Here is a 22,334-nt window from a genome sequence, read left to right as displayed (position 1 = left end):
CAAATGGTGCTGGAAACTGCAGGGACTGGCACACTTTGAAGCAGTTATAATGTTGCCTAATGGAAATTGACTTTTGTTCAAATGTACCTAATGGAGGAACCTGTGCTAAGAGAAGACTGCTTGAGGAAAATGTTGTATTAGTCTGTCTCTTATGGCGCTGCATTACACATCCATGCAGCTTCCTGCAGGATCCTTAGTATTGGAGAACAGCCTCCCAGCATCTCCATACAAGACAATGGACCAGTGGGAAATGTCAGTTAAAGAAAACATGGATCTGTTTCTGGTACTCATGCAAACATTAAGGTATTGAATTATACAGACTATAAGGAAATAGTTATCTAGGGCTTAGATCTGCCTCGGAGCACTCACATTCAGGTGAAAAAAGATAATTTTCTGTGGCACTGAAGAGGTGGACTTGGCTAACAAAGTGGCCCCTTCTGACTTTATAATCTAAGAATAGTACAACATGAGTAACATCTACAAAACACTAAAGACATGTTTGCGCTATCATAATAACTGCAACTCATGAGAAAACAATAAAGATTCTAAAAGTGACCACAGAGACTCCATTGAGCATGGTGTAATCAAGAACAAATCCAAGATGGTGCCAAGGGCAGTCATGGTCTCCTTTTGGAGAAAGGTGTTAAGGCAGTGGTCAAGGGCCAGGCTGATTCTTGAGATTATTAGAAAAGGACATTCTGTAGTGTTTTAGTCCCAGGGTAATCTGCACAGAATAGTTACCAGAAAACAAAAGTGATAGTATGCAATGATAAAGTCACCACACCATCATTTTATATGAGGTATTTTGTGATCTTAGCCCATGTTTCCAACTGCACTTTAATACCTGTTAGAGGTTTCAGGAAAAGGGTAACATTCTGCACACATGGAAGCTGGGCCAGGAATTGCATAGTTTTGGGAGGAAATAATGTCAGAACACCAGCTTCCCAGAGATCAGTTTCCCTGATTACTTAATGCTCCAATAAAAAAGTTGCAATATCAGTAAATGCCCATCTCAAAGCCAAGCAAGATGTGTAGCTATCCAGTGCTGCTGTACTTAATTGATGCATTTTGATTTTGCCAGAACCTCTGCAGTGACTTTACAATGCCTAACACTCTATATGAGAAGTTTCTTATGACTTTGTTTTTGAGAAACTCTAACACCTCCATTGTTTGCAGCAGGTTTTGAAGTTCTACAGGAAGAATGCTCTCAGGTTAGGGAAATGCCATTTGTTGGTCCCATGAAGCTGTTGTGGTTTGATAAAGTTATACAGGTTTTAAAATTATTGGATCCCTTCTCTTCCTTGCAAGCCTCACAAAAGTTTTGGTACCTGTCATAATTAGGAGTGCTGACCAGCACCTGGTGACTAAGGGTTAACTTCTGTACCTAACCAAGGTGTCAGGCAGTGAGTCAATAACAATGCAGGTAGGAATTTCAAACTGGAAAAGAGGGGTTTTTCTTTCTCTCTCTTGTTTGAGACCAGAGCAGTTTCTCCCAGCTATTGAGGGAGATGGGAGACTTTTCTCTCTCCAACAATGGACTTCTTAAAATGTGTAAGTAGGGAAAAGTTTAGATAGTCCGTGAGGGTTTAGTGTTTTCCTTGTTTCGGAGTTTGGAAATAATGTCTGGGCTTGCTAATCGCTTTTTTCTCTTTTGTAATTAAGTCTTACGGCCCAGGGTTTTTTTCCCTGAGTATCTATATCAAATGGTGGCTCTTTCTTTCTAGTCAATTTACTATGCTTGCAACTGTAATTTTGTTTTGATAATAAAATATGGACTCCTTTTTCTAATTAACTGGTAGTGGTTGATTCTTGTGTCCTGGATGGTTATCTGCGTGCCTCTGACTGAGGGGTCAGCTACCATAGACTGTAGTTTGGTTTTCTCTTTTCTTTTTCAAGCTCTTTTGGGGAAGAACTTGGGGTACCCTTGGGGTTGGTTTCAAATGTCCACCCCTGTTTGTTTGTTTTATTTTGTTTTATTTTATTTCAAAAGCATTTAATGGTGGCAGCAGATCCCCAAAATCTGGGTATTAGGATTTTGTGGGGGGAAGTTTTTGTACCAGAGCCTGTAGAGACAAGGTTTTGGAGTGCTCTTGCAGGCCCCCAACTTCTGCATTTGTTGTGCCAGAGTGGGAAACAGCCTTGACAGCATCACACTAAAATAATAATTGGTAACAAAAATTCTAAAGAGCTGATAAATCAACTCCCTATACTGGAAATGCATGCGGTTGGTGTATGAGAGCATGAAACAGGCTCCTCCCATGTTGCCATGTGCTTTTGGGAGCACCACAAGGTGCAGAAGCTCCCTCAAAGTCCGAGAATGGCAAAACAATTTTCACCTTAGCTACCTCTGAACATTCCCTGCATCCAACATATGGCTCCATGAGCCCATACCCTTACTGGGACAACAGTCTTCTCTTACTGCCAACTGTTGTAGTTAGCCCTGTAGCTCAAGTGACAGACATCTGTGCTGCAGAGTCAGGGTACTAATACTGGAGACATATGATGAGAGGTATCACAGGTTTTCATAACAGAATTTGTTTAAACTCTTAACTCTTAAAAAAAGTGTGAAAGTATGAAAAAAAGTCTGTTATGAGAACACTAAAGTAAAATACTCAAGAGTTAGGACATGCCAGATTTATGGTTGCCTATGCAATCTTGTTTTTTCCCCTTTTACCATATGCATTGCGAGTATGATACAATATTTAGTTACATTTGGGGTACAGGATAGATAAAAAAGGGTGAAGAATTAAGATCATCTTAAGTGCCCGAAATTAAAAATAAAAGGTTTTTTTAGGTATGTAATTAGTTTTAAAAAACATCTTTAATTGGGATCATCAATAACAAATTCAGTTAATGAAATGGATTTTTTTCCTAAAAATACACACACTACTTTCAGACTTCAACCCCTCACCGCAAATTAAGAACTAGAGGTTTCTGGAGCCTCTTGAATCCAGTTCATAGGTCAAAAAACGGGTCTTGCTTATCTCACTTATTAGCAGAACTGAAATATAAACTGTTCTGGAGTCAGCTGAAGGCTGATATTCCCATGGAAACAAGAGTTGTCTGGTTAAAAATGGGGTAAAGAGGTTTTTTGGGAATCAGTTTCCATGGCAATGAGAGCTTTCAGCTGATTTGCCAAAAACAAAACAAACCAAAAACCTGCGGATTAGAATGGCTGATATACAAAAAAAATTCTCAAGTAACACAATTAGTTCAGTCTTTGCTGAGGTGGGCGAGTAATCTTGCCAGCACTGGACTGACAATGTACAATGTTAGTAGGCAATACATCAAAATAATAATGATACAGTACATAAAAGCAATGGAAAGTTATCACACAATAATGAACAAAGCAAAAGACTTCTGGGCTGGACAAGGAAAAAATTAAGCTATGGGTGATCATGCTAGTAAACCTGAATTTCAGTAAAACGGGATTGGTTCAGTAAAACCATAGATGCTTTGCAAATGTTGAGAGTCACTCTGTTGCCACCACAACTGTATTTTGTCAGAGCCCATAGGGTCAGATTATATTTTTAAATGTACTTTTCAGCTATTTTAGTGACCTTGGGGCACCATTAATTTGAAGCACTGTCAATATTCCAAATGCATTACCTTTTCAGAATGATGTAGCCTACTCTGCAAAGCCAAGATCAGCCAGATAAAAGCTTTACAGCATCATCTGATTCTTAAGTGCTCATTGACTGAATGCAACAGCAGAATGCATTAGAGACAGTCTCCAAACATGGCAGGATTTTCTGATATGGTTATAACGGTTTACACTCTTTAAAAAATTGCAGCAGCAGATGGGTACTCAAACAGAACTTTTGCTAATATCATCAATAGGTTTATTTGGTTAATTTCAGTGTGTAAAAAGAAATGTTTTTGTGAAAGACCGGGTCTATAGTTAATATCCAGAAATCTTTCCTATCATAAGCATTACCAACAGCAGCTTTGTGCGTACAGGTTAAAGTAGTGGTCCCCAACCTTTAGAGGCTCCCGGGTGCCCGGGAGGTGGGGCCACTCACGCGCCGGGCACCCAGGAGGTGGGGGCCACTCACACGCCGGGCGCCCAGGGGCAGGGCCGTGCGTCCGGGGGCACCCCAGAGGACTGGGATGCCCTTGCACCCAGCGCCAGCGTATGCCCTAGGGCCGGGGCCGCCTGAGCGCCTTGTGCCGTGGGCCTGGGGCCGGTGCCGCCACCCGAGCCATGCGCCTGGGGCCGGCGCCGCTCGAGCCCCGCGCACCCGAGCGCCCGCATGTGCCCCAGGGCTGGGGCCGCCCGAGCGCCGCGCAACCAGCGCCAGTGCGTGTTGCACGCCTGGGGTCGGTGCCTCCCGTGCGCCGGGGGCGGGGCCAGTCCAGGTTGTCGGTGGACGCACACGAATGCCCCGGCAGGCGCCATGGCGCCCGCGGGCACCGCATTGGGGACCACTGGGTTAAAGTGACGAGAAAAAGTTTTAAGAAAAAGTAAGAGGCCTTAGATACAAAACAACAGAAGAGATGTTCAGAACATATAAACCTTCCAAATAAATATATTCAAATGAGTACTGTATGTCAGAAAACAAGACAACACAATGGGATTTCTTCATATCTACCATACAGTAGTATTATTACACACCAGAGTTATTTTTTTCATCTAACTCCCTTAGGTTTTAAGGATCACATTGGGATTATTTAATCTCAGAAGGAAAAAATAAAACAGATTAGTTTTATGAGCCTAGCAGGAAATATGACATCAGAAATTGACAATATGGACCCAGCACAAGAAGTTAATCAGGGAAATCAATGGAATTTATGCATGCATCTGACGAAGTGGGTCTTTGCCCACGAAAGCTTATGCTCCAACACTTCAGTTAGTCTATAAGGTGCCACAGGACTCCTCGCCGCTTTTGCAGATTCAGACTAACACGGCTACCCCTCTAATACAATGGAATTTAATGCACAAAAGTTTCTGAGCTACCAGCCCCTCTCAGATAAGCAGTTTTCTCCTTCCATGGGTGTGTGGGCACCTTGTATTGCTACGCTCAGTCATACCTTCTTCCAAGACCGATTGAAACAACCCCATACGGTCTCTGGAAAAGAAACTGCATTTTTTTCTAAATGTGGGAAAATATCACTCTCTATAAATAAGAGGGAACTTTATGTCTTTGGAAGACAGAGTCACTGTATTGATATAATAGCTACCTGCCCTTTGCAGTGTAGAAATATCACTGTACCCTAATCTAGATGACTTTTCCTAGAGCAGCAGTTCTCAAACTGTGGGTCAGGACCCCAAAGAGGGTTGTGATACCAGCACAAGCTTAGACTTGCTGGGATTCAGGGCTGAACCCTAAGCCCCACTGCCAAGGGCAAAGGCTGAAGCATAAAGAGGTTGCGGTTCAAAGAAGTTCGCAAACTCCTGTCCTAGACCAAGAGGTTGATGAGGAGAAGAAATGGAAAAAAAAAAATCAGACCACTGACAGCTTCTCAGACACTGGTTGATTAATCATTCATCTGGCTCTAATTCTGCAATATGTTTTTAGTTAGAGATCTGTTAGCTAATGCACTATCCATCTTGTGATATAGGAAGAAAGTTGTTCACATTTACTCGTCAGGGAAAAGAATAAAAAAAATCTTCACTTCAACTATCAAGTGGAAGCCAGTTAAATAAATAGTATAAATTATTATTTTCCTGGGTTGACAGCAAATTATTTTGAACTGCTAGGCACACAGTAACTGAACAGGATGCAAACTTGACTTGAAGTGGTTGTTATAGATGATAATTCCAAAGATTCTGAAGCTGATGTTCCAAACGACAAATAAATGAGTGGATAAACCTGAATAAACATGGCTATTTAACAGCGTGGACCTCTATTACTAATTCACTTAGCCTGTGGTTGGGCTAAATTTTCCAGATCAAGATGATCACAAACTAAGAATATATTGAACATTTCCTACACTTCAAGAGTATCACAAGCATGGAATTAAAAGGGAAACAGCGGGAAGAGGTTTGAAAGGTCAAGGCCTGATACCCCACAAGAGTGCAGACTGAATAAAGATTCAGAAAAGAACGAGAGACAAAGCACACTATGTTTAGAAACAATCAACATTTCTATTTGATGCCTTTGAAGCAGCTCATTCTTCATGCTGCATACATAGCTTGTTCTTTATACTTAGCTTCTTATCCTAGCTCAATAAGGTTTTGTTCTTTGCATTGCCCGGGAATGTTTGTGATCTGGAAATTATTTACTGCACTAAAGGTATTATTGAATAGGATAATGTGGTCACTAATACTTTTAATGAGGAGTTCGCCCACAGTCAATAGAAAAGAACTGAACAACTGTCCCCTACTAAGAGCACTGTGACTAATACACAAAGAGTGCTCCTTCACCTTCATCGTCACTCTGCTTTTGATCAGGCATTAGCCAAAGAACTACAAATAGTATTGAAACAAAAAGATTAAGTAAAATTTACCTTAATGAGATTAGGTATTGCATGGTTAAATATTCTGGACGAGATTCTGAGTATTCAGTGCAGTTATTCCCATTTTACAATGTTATAACGGACAGCAGAACTTTATCTCCTTGACCACACCCTTTGGAGAGTAGAGCAAAAGCCACTAAAAAGGACAGTGCATGGCCCTCCCTTATGTGCGGGATTGGTTGGGAGGATGCTTCAGTGTCTGGTGAATGCAAGTCTGGTAGCTGAGAACATATGTACAAACTACTGTATTGAGTTTTTCTGAGTGCATCAATGCAATTTTTTAAATAATTTTTGCACACTTTGATAGAACTTTTGTTTCACCTCTCCTGCAGGTGAATAGAAAAAAGAAGATATTGCTTTGTTTTCACAAGAACTCAATGATATTCATTCAACAGATTTTAAAATTCTACCAGCCATGCTATCTCCTTTGGAGTGAACAGCATAACCATTGAAAGGCCATCCCATACTGTACATCTCATTTTGAAACACGTGAGATTAATGAATGATGCTCACTAGTTCTGGTTAACTGCGGTGGGTGGGGGGAGATGGATCAGCTCTGCTGGCCTGCAGCAGACATGGCTCTCCTTTAATTGGTTAACAAGTTAAGCATCACATTTAACCAGTTAACCAATTAAATGGGCTTTTACATCCTTAGTTGAGATGTATGGGTGAAGAGAGAACTAGATGATGTACAATTAAAAACAGTGGCAGTGTGCTAAAAACACATACATCAACAATGGGAACTCATTGTAACACAGCCAGTTCATGAACAAACTTTATGATTTGGAATAATACTTTTTTATAATTAATTCAGAAGGCTTACAGGGACATGGTTAACTTAAAAATTACACTTTGTCTGAAGGTTCCTGCCCCACCCCACTCCACTCCACCCCCTGCTGCTGTTACAATCAGTCCTGGCTCTCAAGAGTTCTGTACTGTTATGTAGCTCTAATTTACCCCTGTCTTCTAAAAGTTCAATAAGCAGTGGACATGTTAGTAATGTTGCTAGACACTATTAACCTCCTGTGGTTCGGCAAATTTTCTGGTTCAGCACCAGATAAGTCCTGAGGGTTCTGGATTAGAGGTTCAACCTATAGTAAGTGTCACTGTTTCCATGTATGGTCAGTTTGTGGGTCTTACAAATAGCAAAAGGAGACTGAGTCTTACAATCATAAAAAATAACAGCTAGGGACTTGAAGGCAAACTACATCTGAACAGTTAATGTAATACTTTTTTAAAATGGGTTTAGAAGTTATTGAGATTCACTGATAAAACAAGGGTCAAATCTGAATTATTCCTATTACTTAGTGCAAAAAAATAAAACACCCTACAAAAAACTCAAAATTGCAACACCTTCCACCCCCCAAAAAAACCAGTCTGTTGTAAAAGTAAACACAATCTGAATTGTAGTTAAGAACAGTTTTTCATCTTGTTGCTTTACATTCATTAAGCCGGCGCTACTCATGAATGCATTTACATGGATTCACATTAGAATTTATATGCACTTTATAAGTGCAAGTGATGTCCTTCCATGTGACTTGTCTCCAGATATGTTTTAACAAATTCAGGTTAGTTGATGCACCATGACCTAAGGGACTAAGAAAGCTTCAGTGGGTAGCCGAGTTAGTCTGTAACAGGAAAAACTTAAAAAACAACAAGTAGTCTAGTACCGTGGTCCCCAACCCGGTGCCCGCGGGCGCCATGGCGCCCGCCGGGCTCTTTACATCCGCCCGCGGAGCAATCTGGGCTGGCAGGTGCCAGCCCCGGGCACATGGCCGGTCCCAGTCCCAGCCCCGGGGGCGCCGCGCGTACCCTTGCCAGCTCCGGCACCGGCCTTGGCCCCGCCCCCGGGGGCGCCACGCATGCCCTGGCCCTGGCCCCGGCCTTGGGTCCGCGGCACTTACGGGGGGGCGCCGGCCCCGGGCGCGCGGCGCTTGCCAGGGGGTACCTTTCCCGGGCGCGCGGCTATGGGGGGGGGGCCGGCCCCGGCCCCGTGGCTATGGGGGGGCCCTACCCCCGGGCATGCAGCTGGGGGGGGCCGCCCCCGGGCGGGCAAGTGTCCCCGCAACCCTGGCGCCCGGTGGGCGAACGGCCACGCCCCCTGGCGCCCGCCAACCTGAAAAGGTTGGGGACCACTGGTCTAGTAGTACCTTAAAGACTAACAAAACATGTAGATGGTTTAATGAGCTTTCAGGGGCTCGTAAAATGAAGTGAGTATTGGACTCAAGAACTACTATTATAAGAATTTGAGATTTTTTTCAAGCAGGAGGATAGTGGTAACTTTTATAAACTCAATCCTGAAATCCTTACTGAGGCACAGCTCTGACTGACTCCAGCTTCCAAAGGAGTAAGCCCTATAACCTCATGTTTTCTTGTGGCTTTGGGGTAGTATTGAAGTAAGTTACTTTCTGCCTTCCCAACTAAAGAGAATGAGCCAACTGCCATCAAGAGTGAGTCTGGTTTGAAGAAACAGGAAAGAGAATGTTTCTTACCAGACAGAAGGTGGGAGAATCTAAAGATGACCATTTGAGCTATTTAAGGACCCAGACCTTCAACTCTTATGCATATAAATAGTACTGGTTGGACCTCGTTGGTCTACACCCTTGGGTCCTGACTGATCCTGGATGAGGGATTTTGCAGGACCAGGGGAGGTCTTTCTGTTCCCCACTGCCACAAGCTCCTCCCTGCCCTGGCTTTGCTACTGGTGAAGGCCAGCTCTCCCCCAGCTGCTTGCCCCACCACCGCACATCCGGCTTCCTGGCCCTGTCGGGCAGCACCACTGCCATGTGCTGGGCTTTCCTAGCCACTAGCCCTTCACCAGGACTCACTGGTCCTGCAACATCTGTGCCTGATACAAAAGTTGCCGGATCAGAGTTCCAGTTAATAGAGGTTCAACCTGTACTACTGAAGTCAGCATGACAACTTGCATGAGGAAGGCAACTGAGCCCCTGGCTGTATTCTACATTGAAACCCATCAGTCAAAAGAGAACTAAAGCTATAGGGTAGCATAAAATATTTAGTTTTTCAATATTTACAGAAAAAACTCTTTCAATCTTTCCAGATATTGAAGAAGTGATGATAATTAAAGGTATTTACAAATCAAGCTCTGCCAATTACAAACAATAAGCATGACTAGTACTAGTTATTTAAGGTACATCTACCCTTCAGATGGGAGTGAACGTCTAGTCTGAATAGACAGATTTATGCTAGTTCAGTTCAAGCTAACCTACTAAAAATAGCTACGTGGGTGATACAGCTTAGATATGGATTCTCAAGCTCATGCAATCCCCTGGATCTGAGCTGTACCAGAGCTGCAATAGTCACACTGCTATTTTTAATAATGCTAACCATGTCTATCCAGGCTAGGAGGCTTGCTCCCACTTACAGAGTAGATATGCCCTTGTAGTTTTCACACTGGCATTGGCACAATGAGCATGCTGGCACTGTTGTGCTAGTTCCTTTATCTAGACAAACATACAGAGTTTACTGGAAAATCATGAGATTGTAGACAAAGATGGTGGCCTCAATGGAGACCAAACAGAAAAATACATAAATATAATAAAATGCAAGATCAAATCACTAACTTGCCCATAAAGATTTATGGACATGCACAGAGTTCCAATTTCTTTAACATAGAGACAGAGTAACAGATGAATTTAATCAAACAATGTTCCTTCAAGTGCACCAAATGCAACATGCAAATAGATTTGTTTATATAACAATCAAAGGCTGCTCTTACTTTCCAGCATTAAAATAAAGGTAAAAATTCTTCTATCCACCCCAAGAAGTGAATGTTTTAACATGGATGGCAATGTGTAACCTGCCAAAATGAACTATATTATGCAAGATGAAATCTTGATATAAGTCAAAAGCAGACATACTCAGCAGCTCTTGAGCAAAGTCCAATCTAACATAGCACACTGGGGGGGGGGGGGGGGGGGCGGAGGGGGGGGAAGCTTCCTGGTAGCTCTGTCTCAATCCTACAGATTATTTTTTCTTTTAAAAAAAGATTCTTAACACAAAAAATAAAATGAATTGAACTGAAAGAATTGACAAAAGTAAGATGGCCAAACATTCATGTTTAGCATCTAACACTTTTAAAGCCCTGTTTTGCTTCACAAATGATAGGCAAGATTGAAAGAAGGGCCCCTTCTGATCTCAAGTGTTTGGATATAGTTCAAAATATCTGAGGCAGCCAGAAGCCTTTTCTGGCTGCATATCAGGCTCCCGCAGACAAGATGGAATGCTTTCATATAAAACTCACATAATAAGATAAGAATAGAGAGTAGGTGATTTAGAATCTAGGAGGAACAGCATATCAAGACATTTCTGAAATAAAGCTACCTAGCCATTTTTATAAGCAAGGCTCGACAAACTAAGGGTATGTATAGACTACATGCCTCTGGTAACAGAGACATGTAGATTAGGCTACCCGGCATAGGAAAATGAAGCGGCGATTTAAATAATCGCCGCTTCATTTAAATTTAAATGGCTGCCGCGCTGAGCCAATCAGCTATTTGTCGGCTCAGCGTGGTAGTCTGGACGCTCTGCAGTTGACATCAAAGGCATTTGTTGACCTCCCAGGTAAACCTCATCCCAGGAGGCATACCTGGGAGGTCATCAAATGCCTTTGATGTCGACCGCAGAGCGTCCAGACTACTGCGCTGAGCTGACAAACAGCTGATCGGCTCAGCGCGGCAGCCATGTAAATTTAAATGAAGCAGCGATTATTTAAATCGCCACTTCATTTTCCAATGCTGGGTAGCCTAATCTACATGCCTCTGTCGCCAGAGGCATGTAGTCTAGACGTACCCTATGTAATCTACTCTCCCATGGCGAGTAGATTACAACCTGAGCCGGGTTTGTTCGATCTGTGCATGCACAGATCGCCAGACAGCACGGCTGGCGAGCGGGGCTCGCCACAGCTTAGCGAGCCCTGTTTATAAGTCTCAGAGGGGTAGTTGTAACTTTAAAAACAACTTTAAAAAACAAAAACAAGCAGTCCTGTGGCACCTTAGAGACTAACAAACATACAGTAATTACTTGTTTAACACATGCCCGCTTAACACGTTTTCGCAATAGCGCAATTTTTTTTAGGGACCATTTTTCAAATAACCCGACCATCCCCGAAATAACACAAAAATAATCAAGTAGTAGACTACTTCATGCAGCAGTATAAGCTGGTGAAAACAGTAGTAATACGCATGAGCAGATGAATTCACGTGGTCACAACACTCCTCCGCTCACTCATGTGTTCATCTTTGTGTTTTAACAAGCTGCGGCGACTTGTGTTGCTAGATATCTTGTGTTGTTAGATATCTAATGTTGACGTTGACGACCCAGCACCAACAAATAATTGACTTTGGCACCATCACCTGAAAAGCAACCCCCACATTTCCCATTATTTTTAATGGGAAAATTGACCAGCATAACACATTTTCGCTTAGCATGAACATTTTCAAAAACACTGTATAGTGTTAAATGAGGAATTACTGTAAATAGTATAATTAGCTTTCGTGGGCTAAACCCACTTCCATTTTTATAAAAGTTTTATTTTTCACTGATGGAGATCAGTTAAACAAGATCATCTCTTTCCAGATGTCACCAATCCCATCTATTGCCAGACATACCAATCACTTGAGCATCTTCCAGACCCGCATTCAGATCTTATGCTGGAATACATTGTTTATGCAGACAATTCCTTCCTCGATCAAAACATAGCACAAGCTACAAGAATATTTTCTTATGCATTGCAGCAAATCAATTTCAGGAAGTTATCTAAAGAATGCAGGAGCACAAGGTATAATCTTAAATTCCTTTCTAGTCAGCCTTGGTTTCAAAAATGACCAAAATGCTTGTCAAACAGATCTTTCATGTTATTGGAAAAACATGCAACTTAAAGGATAAATATGATAGACATGCACAGGTTTCTCTTTTAATTAAAAATCAATGCGTAGAAGCCTTGACTATATATCAAGACAACACAAGTTCCTTCTGACAGTATTTTCCCTCGCTGGTTGCTATGGAACATATTGTATGCTTACTATTAAGCTAACATCTCTCATGCTACAGATATACAAATCTTCATAAATTGCCACCTCTTTACACCAATGATTCATGCATCATTGCCCTCACATTTTTCTAAGCCTTATTTTATATTTCAAACATAATTATAGTCTCTGAAAATGAAAGATAAAATTAACTTATTTTATCCTCCCCCCAGAATAAGAATACATTACTATATTTGTTAAGAAATCATTTCTAATTTTTATTCTGGTTAATTTTACAAGGCAATTTTCCCCTGCTATTTTCCAAAAAGACACATGTATCATCCCCAGCACAGTAACAGGAAGATCAGTTAAAAGGAAACACAGTCTTGACAGTGACAATTTAAAATTTATACATGTTTGTGAACATGAGCCACATTGTACTCTTTACTTATACCTCATTATCTTCTTGTAAATTTGACACAATCTACCTTAAAATCATAAATATTGGCAAGAATGATTTACATAGAGATTATAGAACCTCTCTCACCTCTGAGACTACACAAATTTCTTAGACGTCACAATTAAATCAGAACATACTCATGCAAGCTTCTAGTAGGTCAGAGAAATATTGTGGCATTTACATAGAAAGATCACCAGCACTGGAGTGATTCACAGATGGTATCAGATAATACCATCATTCGTAAATGATTCTGCACAATATGAGAAGTCTGTGACCTATCTCTGGCACTATCGACATAGGTATTTATACCATGTCCATTACTATGGGATCTCAGTGCCTTGCACAGAGCTGGTCAAAAATAAAGAAAGTCAACTTCAGCAACAGAACTGTGAAGTTTTCATTTCAAAGTATTAAAACACAGACTCATTTTGGAGAAAAATATCAGTAACCTTTCTGATTAACAATTGTAGAATGTTTAATCCCTTATGGAATTTATTTCCTTTTCAATCTTTTATGAGCAATTAAGAATAATTTAACCAAAAATGTTAACATTTCAATTAGTTTTTTGTACAAATTTGAGTTCTCTTCCTTTTGTCAGTAGCAGGGCCGCATCTTGAGAGCATCATTTCATCTTTCTCCTCCATTTTGAGAGCAGATAGAAATTTATTACTTAATGTTATTTCCATTAGGACTATGGGAAAGACATAGCACAAGGCTGGGCTCTGCTTTCTGCTTTGGATATAGTTATATTTGTGAACACTGATGCAATATTACAACTAGTTACCGTATGTTATTCTCACTCCAAGACAATTCCATAGTCAGTAAAAAAAGAAAGAAAAGTTCCATCCTCTTCTAGGTAAGTAAACAGTTCTAATATCACTTAATAAATGTACCTGAACTTGTTAACCTTTTGTAGCAGATTACAAGGCAGGCAGACACTGGTCCTTGAAAACAGAAGTAAAAATTCAAAAGCAGAAACATGTCCTAAATTATTTATAAGACAAAGAATTTTTCCAAGGATATATTTGGTGAGTCGTGTATTCTGTACATAAATATTGAACTATAATAGTGTTTAAATTAGAAACAGGATACTAAAAATAGGGAAACCAAACCTCATGGATTTTTCAAGTGTTCAGTAATCCCTCATGAACTCTCATCCAATATTTTCATGTTATTAATATTTAAAGAAAGAGTTTATATTCTCAGTATTATGGGAATCCCAGACGAGATTCAGAGAAAAGGATTTGCCATCATTTTTTAATACCTTGATTCTGAATGCTTGACTTTTCAACTTTAATGTTTCATTAACTCTAGTTCTTTTAATTTAATTTCCATGGATTTTGGTTTAGTTTTTATAGGAAAAGGACTCTCTTCCCATATATGAATGATCTGGAGCTATTTGCCTATTCAATATAATTACAAGCCCAAATGCCTCTACCCATTTTATCTGCAAACAGTGATCAACAATTTACTCTAAGTAGCAATGTATGAATCTTAAAATATATAGTATGTATGTAAAACATACCTGGACAATACAAGCTGAAGTCTTTCAGATGACCACTTCGGTCATCTAAAGAAGTGGGCTGTGCCCACGAAAGCTCATGATACCAGCTACATATTTTGTTAGTCTTTAAAGTGCTACCAGACTATTTGTTTTTTTTTTAAGTTTTTCCTGTTACAGTCTAACTTGGCTACCCCTCTGAAGCTTTTGAAGTCTTTCACCACAAAGAATCATCTTTCCAGGAAAATCCATTTACAAAATAGGCATCTGCACATCCAAAATAAGAACACAACTAACTACAATTCCATAACTATAGTCAATTGTTATAACTTGCAGGCAGTGAGCCCTCTAACATATTTAATGGTATTTTTTGTTTTACAAAAGCAAAATTTCACTATCTATACATCTGCCTCCCGTTATACTGTTACATAAATGTATGCTCTATTGTTTTAAAATAATGTCTTAGAACTACAAACATGTTTAAAGTTTTCTTCCCTTAGCTCAAAATAGGATTAAAAAAGGTCCATATGACAAATCATGATTGTATTATTTGGGGGAAAAAAAAGTAATGAACAGAATACGAATGCTAAGTTTTGTTTTGTTTTTTACAGAAGAGAAAGCAAACACTCACAGATGTCTTAATACTACACCCTGTTATTGTATAAACCTAAATTACGCAGACTAGATAAATAATAGGGGATGGATGATTTGAACCAAACCTTCAATAGTGATTGTAAACAACATATTCTGTTTTTAACTTTTCTGGGCTTACATTCAACCCCCTCTCCCAAAATGGAGTTTTTCTTTCCAATAATTAAGACATCAAGAGAAGGCACTACATTTGTAGGGTTTCAAGTACATGCAAAAAAAATTCACAGATTTCCACAGGAAAACTGCCATACTCAATGCCAGCAAGCAGCTGATAAGAGTTTTGAACAGAAAACAGACAATAAACAGGATATTTTAAAAATAAAAGGTTAATTTGAAAACAAGTTTATGGAATGTCTGTCATAGTTCTAAGCCAAATATGTTTTATTGCAAAGGCCTGAATTTTCAACAACATTATAAATATTGTGCATTTTGAACCAATCTTCAGGATCTTAGGACTCTCAGTGCTCTAATATTAATGTAACATTTTAACAGCCTGATTCTGACTTCAGTAGTCTATGAGTTTTACAATGAACTCACTGAATGGAAGTCTGTCCCCAAAATATAAGAAGAGAAATGTATTTGCAATATTTTCTGATATTGTTGCTTCATGAACATATTCAAATGAAGGAGAAAAATGTATTTAATTACAGTAGTTCCCAAGTGTTTATTCTATGTTCAGAATGCTCAAACTTTTTAGCTGACTTCTCCAACTAGCTGAGACACATTACAAATACAGGCAGTCCCCGGGTTACGTACAAGATAGGGACTGTAGGTTTGTTCTTAAGTTGAATTTGTATGTAAGTTGGAACTGATACATATTGTAGGGGAAACTCTAGCCAAACATTTCTCCAGAGCTCAGTTTTATTCTCCCACACCTCACTTCCCTCAGTCCTTTATTCTCAAGCTGAGGTGTCTGCTGAGAAAAGCCACTCCGCATCTCCCTGGTCTGCTGGGGGGGGGGGGGGGGAGCGCTAGCTTCGCGTCTCCCTGGTCTGCTGGGGGGAAGCAGCTAGTGCGGGGTTGCCTCACCCCGTTTGTAAGTAGGGATCCATGTAACCCGGGGACTGCCTGTACAACACAAAGTAATCTCTGCAGGCAAGGGCCACAAAGATTCTGAGAAATACAGAAAGAGCTGTGGGTACTGCTCTACATCCTCTTGCAGATAGAGAAAAAGTTTAAATATTGTCTAATAAATGTAATAGATCTTATAATCAGCTACAAGTTCATTAGAAAGACAAACACTGACTTGCAAATGGAAACAAAGAAATTCAGAAGCATGGAAATTCACTGACTTATCTAACATTAAAACAAAAATATAAAAATACAGCATTAAAATAAAAATGGGCCAGGGAATGTTCCATAAGTTTTATTTTGGCATATTGTTCATGCAAAAGGAATCAACAAGTTCTAGTTATATAATTGTAATAAGATTTCTTCTGCAAACAATAGGCAACCTATTCTGTTTAGGAGCTTCAGGGGATAGCCAAGTTAGTCTATTACAGAAAAAAAAAAAAAAAAAAGGTCTGGTAGCACTTCCAGGCTCCTATGCTGCCTCATACAGCACAATTATTTCAAGTGGTATGCCAAGAGCTGCTGTAAAACTAGGTGTATTGTACAATATTCAGTATAAAGTTAGCTTGTGCAATTAGTTTATTGTAAAATAGTCTCACCCCTTAAAGCAGAATCTACAAAAGGTATGCATAGGTGTTTTTCTGTCTGTGGATACAATTAGGGTATTGCTGTGAAACAAATGCATGGTTTTACTGTGCACTACAGTAAACAGACATGAACAAGCCTGCAGAAAGAGACAGACCTCAAATAAGAGTCACTTAGTACCACCATCTTACAAAACCTCTCTTCTTCCCTTATTAGGTCTTCCTTTTTTTTCTTAAGACTCTTCAACCCCTTTTAGCATTAAGAAAGGTAGAACAGACAAAGACTGTGGGACAGAAAAAAGCTACACACACTGTTTTCTGGCCAGTATATGCCTAAATATTTCTATAATGCATCCAATATTACAATTAAGTTCATTGCATCACTGATCTTACAATACTTCAAAAAATGCTATTATTAGTTACTGACAAACTGATCCGTTACTTTTGTTAGCTGGTGGCACAAAAGATTTCAAAATATTATAAAAATAGTAATTCAGGAATATGAAAGATCACAGTTATATGCAGTGTGGTAAAATAAACAAGACCAGCTTGCTTCTAAAATTAGTCATTTAGAATATTTTACTATTAAAAATAATGAGATGATAGCTGCAAGACTTCAAGGAGAAAGATGCTTTCTTTTATATTTGTGCACTTACATACATGCAAAGTATGCACTGGAGATCCTAATACTATACAAATAATCCCTAGATACTATTTTACATTTGTTTTTAAATATTCCTTTGACTAAGTTATCTTAGTACTCAAACAAAAGAAACATCAGGCTAAATATGATACCAACAACAAACCTTGCAACCTAGTTTATTCCACCTGCAATCCTAATCCTTCTACTAAACTGAGCATAATCTTCAAAAAAATACATTCCTTATAGAAAAAACACTTAAGGAAAGTTTTCTTTCTGGCCACTGATGACCCCTCAGAAAGAAGAGAGACTGTAACTCTCAAGAGGCTTTTAGATTTTAATAATGAGCCACACTGAAAAGAGTTTTTAATTTTACAAATTAAGCCAAGGAAAAAAAATGCAATTTTATCATTTTAAAACTGCTGTTAAAAAGGATAACAATTTTAAAATTTGAAATTCAATTTGTGACACATAAGAATCACGTTTAAAATAGTAAATAAATAATATTTAATTTTCAACCCAATTATTACAAACCTTGTATTTAGCTTGGCTATCACAGTTCTTCCTGCAACATTGTTTTAACATGTATTATGCAGTAAACTTAGTAATAGGCTACAGCAGTTATGCACTAATTTGTCCAAATTATTCATTTTATATATTCTTTAAGCACATAATGCCTTCTGAAACAATGAAACATCATCGATGATGCATGAGTCGACATGCAACTTGAATATTCATCAGAACAGATAACATAAAAGGGATTGAATGTTTAGATATCTTTATTGTTGTCATTTCATTAGCGGTTCCAGTTTATCAATAGTCTTAAATAGTCAAATGAACCTGGAAATATGTAAAAATATATAGTTTTATGAATGAATACATGTTAATCTATATTTAACTTAGAAAAGATCATAATTCTGTCTTATTAGTTCAGTCATGCAACTGTACCAACCCTAACGAATTACATTTACTAGCTAACTAGCAATATGCACATTGAATTTTAAAAATATTGAGAGATAATTACTACTGTACCCACACAAACAAAGTCTCTGGCATACTTCGTATGCACCTGCAATGCAGTTGAGAACCCTACATTCCCACCTTCAGGGCTGCCAAAGCCCCTTGTCCTTCTATCTTATCATTCCTACCTCTGCTTTTGACAGTTTAATATAATACATTCAAAAAGCATATTATTATAATTTACTGTGAAATACAAACAGGAAAGTCTCATCCACCCCTACTGGCCCACCTTAGTTTTTAGGTTTCAAGATAAGCACACAGCAGTGAGGTGACTGGAAGATACTCCATTTCTAAAGGCGGGCTTTGCCCTTCTTGCTTCTAATTCCACAAATGACAGGCTCTCTCTAATGAAATACCACCTCACTTGAATAAAGATCCTACCCCACCCCACACTTGATATAATCCTTCCATCTTTTCTTTCTTCATCCACCCCATAGAGTCACTGCAACAGTAGAGGAGGAGAATAATGTTACTTCCCTAAAGCTCAAAGGCAACACTGTCCTTCATGTTCCTTCTTTTATTAGGTACCCCTGTGGTGTACCTTATATTGTAAGACAAGCAGTCATGCCATCTCCCCTCCCAGGGAAGAATTCAGTCAATCCACTGAAATGTATCTGTTTTCTAAATAGGAACAAAGAATTAAACAAATGCCTGTCAGTGGGGTAGCCAGGGAGTAACAGGGGAACAGAATAAATCCCCTGCTGCCAGCCTCCTATTCCACTGCAGACTGAAGCAGGGGTTGTAAAGGCTCACAAAAGGGGAAGGCAATCTTTTTGCTACAACACTGCAGTCCCCCGACAGACACCTTCATAGAGAAAAACTTAAAAAACAACAAATGGTAGCACTTTAAAGACTAACAAAAAATGTAGATGATATCAAGAGCGTTCATGGGCACAGCCCACTTCTTCAGATGACCAGAGTGTTGTACATAATTCCATCTACAGGTACAAAAGGATGGGTTTTGCCCATGAACGCTCATGATACCATCTACATCAGTGGTTCCCAAACTTTTCGGCGTCATGCCCCCCTTTTGATTTTTGAGAAATGCTCACACTCCTCCCTCCAGCAGCAAAACTTATTGGGGGGGAGGAAAATGGAACTGACCAGAGCAGAAAAACAAAAATAGCAGCGAAACTTAGGGGGGAGAATTGACCAGGGCGGGGGAGGGGGAGGTTGGGTCATCTCATACCCCCTCTGGAGTTTCTTCATGCCCCCCAATTTGAGAACCCATGATCTACAGGTTTTGTTTATCTTTAAAGTGCTATCAGAATATTTGTTGTTTTTTAAGTTTTTCCTGTTACAGACTAACTTGGCTACCATTCTGAAGCTTCATAGGGAAGATGGTCTTTGCCCTGTACACCTAGCTTCATTCTCTGCTGGGCGTGGGCAGAGGGAACCTTTTTTTCATTTATGCAGAGGAAGAACCCTATGTAAATTGAAACAGTGCTCAGCCCCCCACATGTTGGGAACATTAGTTGAAAGCCACTGTTCTATGGTAACAACAACCTTTTGCTGACCCCTTACTCAAGGTCTGTAAGTGCCCAAGGGTCTGCAGGTTCAGAGCCGCTGCTCTAATGAGAGTGGTAAGGGGATGTCTGACTTTCACCCCAACCTCAACCCCAACCAGGGCAGGAAAAATGTCCTCACCTGAAAAAGGGAAAGATACCCTTGCTCTCCTCCTCCTGTGCATGTGTGGAGAAAGGGGTTACATGTCCCCAGCCTCAGGCTCTCCCTCCCCAGGAACTGTGTATATGTTTAAGGGAAGATGACACACCCCATCTCCCCCAACTGGCCCATCAGAGGGAGAGGGGGCACGAGACACTCCAGCTCCCCCACCTCTCCCTGCAGGCATTCAGAGGGAAAGACACGAGGCATCCCGCCCCTACCTGTGCAGGGAGAGGGGGACACGAGACACCCCGACCACACCTGTTCAGCATGGGGGGTAGGACACGAGGCACCCCACCCCTCACCTGTGCAGGGAGGGGGACACGAGGCACCCCGCCCCCACCTGTGCAGGGAGGGGGACACAGGACACCCCACCCCCACCTGTGCAGGGAGGGGGACACAAGACACCCCACCCCCACCTGTGCAGGGAGGGGGACACAGGACACCCCACCCCCACTTGTGCAGGGAGGGGGACACAGGACACCCCACCCCCACCTGTGCAGGGAGGGGGACACAGGACACCCCGCCCCCACCTGTGCAGGGAGGGGGACACAGGACACCCCGCCCCCACCTGTGCAGGGAGGGGGACACAGGACACCCCGCCCCCACCTGTGCAGGGAGGGGGGACAGGACACCCCGCCCCCACCTGTGCAGGGAGGGGGGGACAGGACACCCCGCCCCCACCTGTGCAGGGAGGGGGGGACAGGACACCCCGCCCCCACTTGTCCGTGCGGGCCCCCGCCCCGCAGGCTGCAGCTCCCGGGGCGAAGTCCCCGCCAGGGTCCCTCGTGCCCAGCGTCCCCAGCCCCCGCGCGGCGACTTACCCGCTGCGGGTCGCCTCCCCGGGCCGGGCGGGGGCTACGCCAGAGCCTGGCGGCCAGACGGCTCCCCGGGGAGGGGGCAGGGCAGGAATGTGGGGGGGCGGCGCAGGCGCAGAGCCCAGGTGCGGCTGCAGAGACAGCAGTCCCGTTGCCATGGCAACAAGAGCACCGCTGTAATCAGCTACTGCGGCCGCTTTGTCGGCTCCCGCTGACCCGGTGCACTGAGCATGCGCGCTCGGAATGGACATGCGCGGTCCCCGCTGAGGTGGCTGTTGCCCTCACCCTTCCCTTACTTGTGTTCACAGTGCTGAAGGGGGGATGGCAGCGGGGGAATGGGCAGGGGCTGAGCAGGGGGCGGAAGCTGACTGGCCTGGGGGATCAAGCCACTCTTGGGGAGGCACAAGAGGGGCTGGAGGGGGAAGTCAGGCAGGGGGGGGGGTTGCCAGGTGTCGGTTTTGAGCCAGACAGTCCAGTAGTGGAGGAATAGTGATAGAAATGCAGCCCTGTTAGTCTGGTGGGTCTGGCCCACGGAAGCTCATCATCTAATAAACCATCTTGTTAGTCTTTAGAGTGCTACATTGTCCTGCATTTTGCTTCAGTATTTGAGGGTTCTGTCCGGGAAACACAGTGAGAAAATACCAGACTTATAAATGTCCGGTATTTTCTAATTAAGTACGTTTTATTGTTATCATGAGTAGCAGTACGAAGTTGCGTCCTGCTTGGACACACTGACACTGCGTAAGCATGTCCACCAGCCAGGCAGTACGCAACTACACAATAGATAGGAGGGGGACAGGGCCGGGGCAGGATGGAATCCCTGGGCCAGCCTCGCCCCTGTGCCCCACCAGACCGTGCGCAGGACGGGCAGCACCTCAGGATCTGCATTTGCCTGGGCGAGCCCTGCTTCTCCCAACCCCCTCCCAGCCAGTCCTGCTAGGGTTGCCAGGTGTCCGGTATTCTATCGGACAGTCCAGGTTTTGCACCCTCTGTCCGGTAAAAAAAAATTCAGAAAATACCAGACATGCTGGGCGCTGGATGGAAGCCTGGTGATGGTGGGGAGAGTGGCGGGGAGGTGGGGCCGCAATTGACACAGTTGGCGCTGGGAGCCTGTGGGTAGCGTGCAAAAGCCAGCCACTCCCCCTGCCTGGCTTCTGCATGCAACCACAGGCTCCCAGCACTGATTGTGGCTCTGCCTTCCAGCTGGGAGCCTGTGGTTGCGTGCAGGGGAGGGGGAGTGGTTGGGAGGCGAGGCGCAATTGGCGCTGGGAGCCCTCAGCTGATTGCATCTGAGGAGGAGTGGTGCCTTGGAAAGGAGGAGAAGCCCTGTCCCTGCTCCTGAGCACTATTCAAGCACGTTATTACGCCGTAGTCCAGGAGAGAAGCCCGCAGGTGCTTTGTAGTTGCGTTTAGGCGCCTTCCATGGGCTCTCAGCCAAAACTGACTCGGGTGGAATTTCTGCTTCTTCCCACTGG

General features: G+C 42.1%; 1 protein-coding gene across 2 annotated transcripts in view; it reads right to left on the bottom strand.

The window, feature by feature from the left end:
- CCDC92 (coiled-coil domain containing 92) overlaps positions 1-21,086 on the bottom strand; it is a 29,315-nt gene extending 8,229 nt beyond the window's left edge. The window contains exons 1-2 of one of the 2 annotated variants that reach the window (XM_075898524.2): positions 20,866-21,086; positions 13,803-13,853 (exon numbers count right to left, since the gene is read on the bottom strand). In XM_075898524.2, coding sequence (XP_075754639.2) covers positions 13,803-13,853; positions 20,866-21,017 — 203 coding nt within the window. In that variant the 5' untranslated portion in view covers positions 21,018-21,086. The remainder of the gene's footprint in view (positions 1-13,802; positions 13,854-20,865) is intronic. The other variant, XM_075898525.2, reaches the window with a different exon arrangement.
- Positions 21,087-22,334: the final 1,248 nt, after the last annotated feature.

This window comes from Pelodiscus sinensis, chromosome Z, assembly GCF_052426305.1.
Source record: "Pelodiscus sinensis isolate ZL-2025 chromosome Z, ASM5242630v1, whole genome shotgun sequence".
NCBI classification, from domain to species: domain Eukaryota; kingdom Metazoa; phylum Chordata; order Testudines; family Trionychidae; genus Pelodiscus; species Pelodiscus sinensis.
The sequence above is the reverse complement of the archived record's forward strand: the minus strand, read 5'-3'. Positions and strand labels throughout refer to the sequence as shown.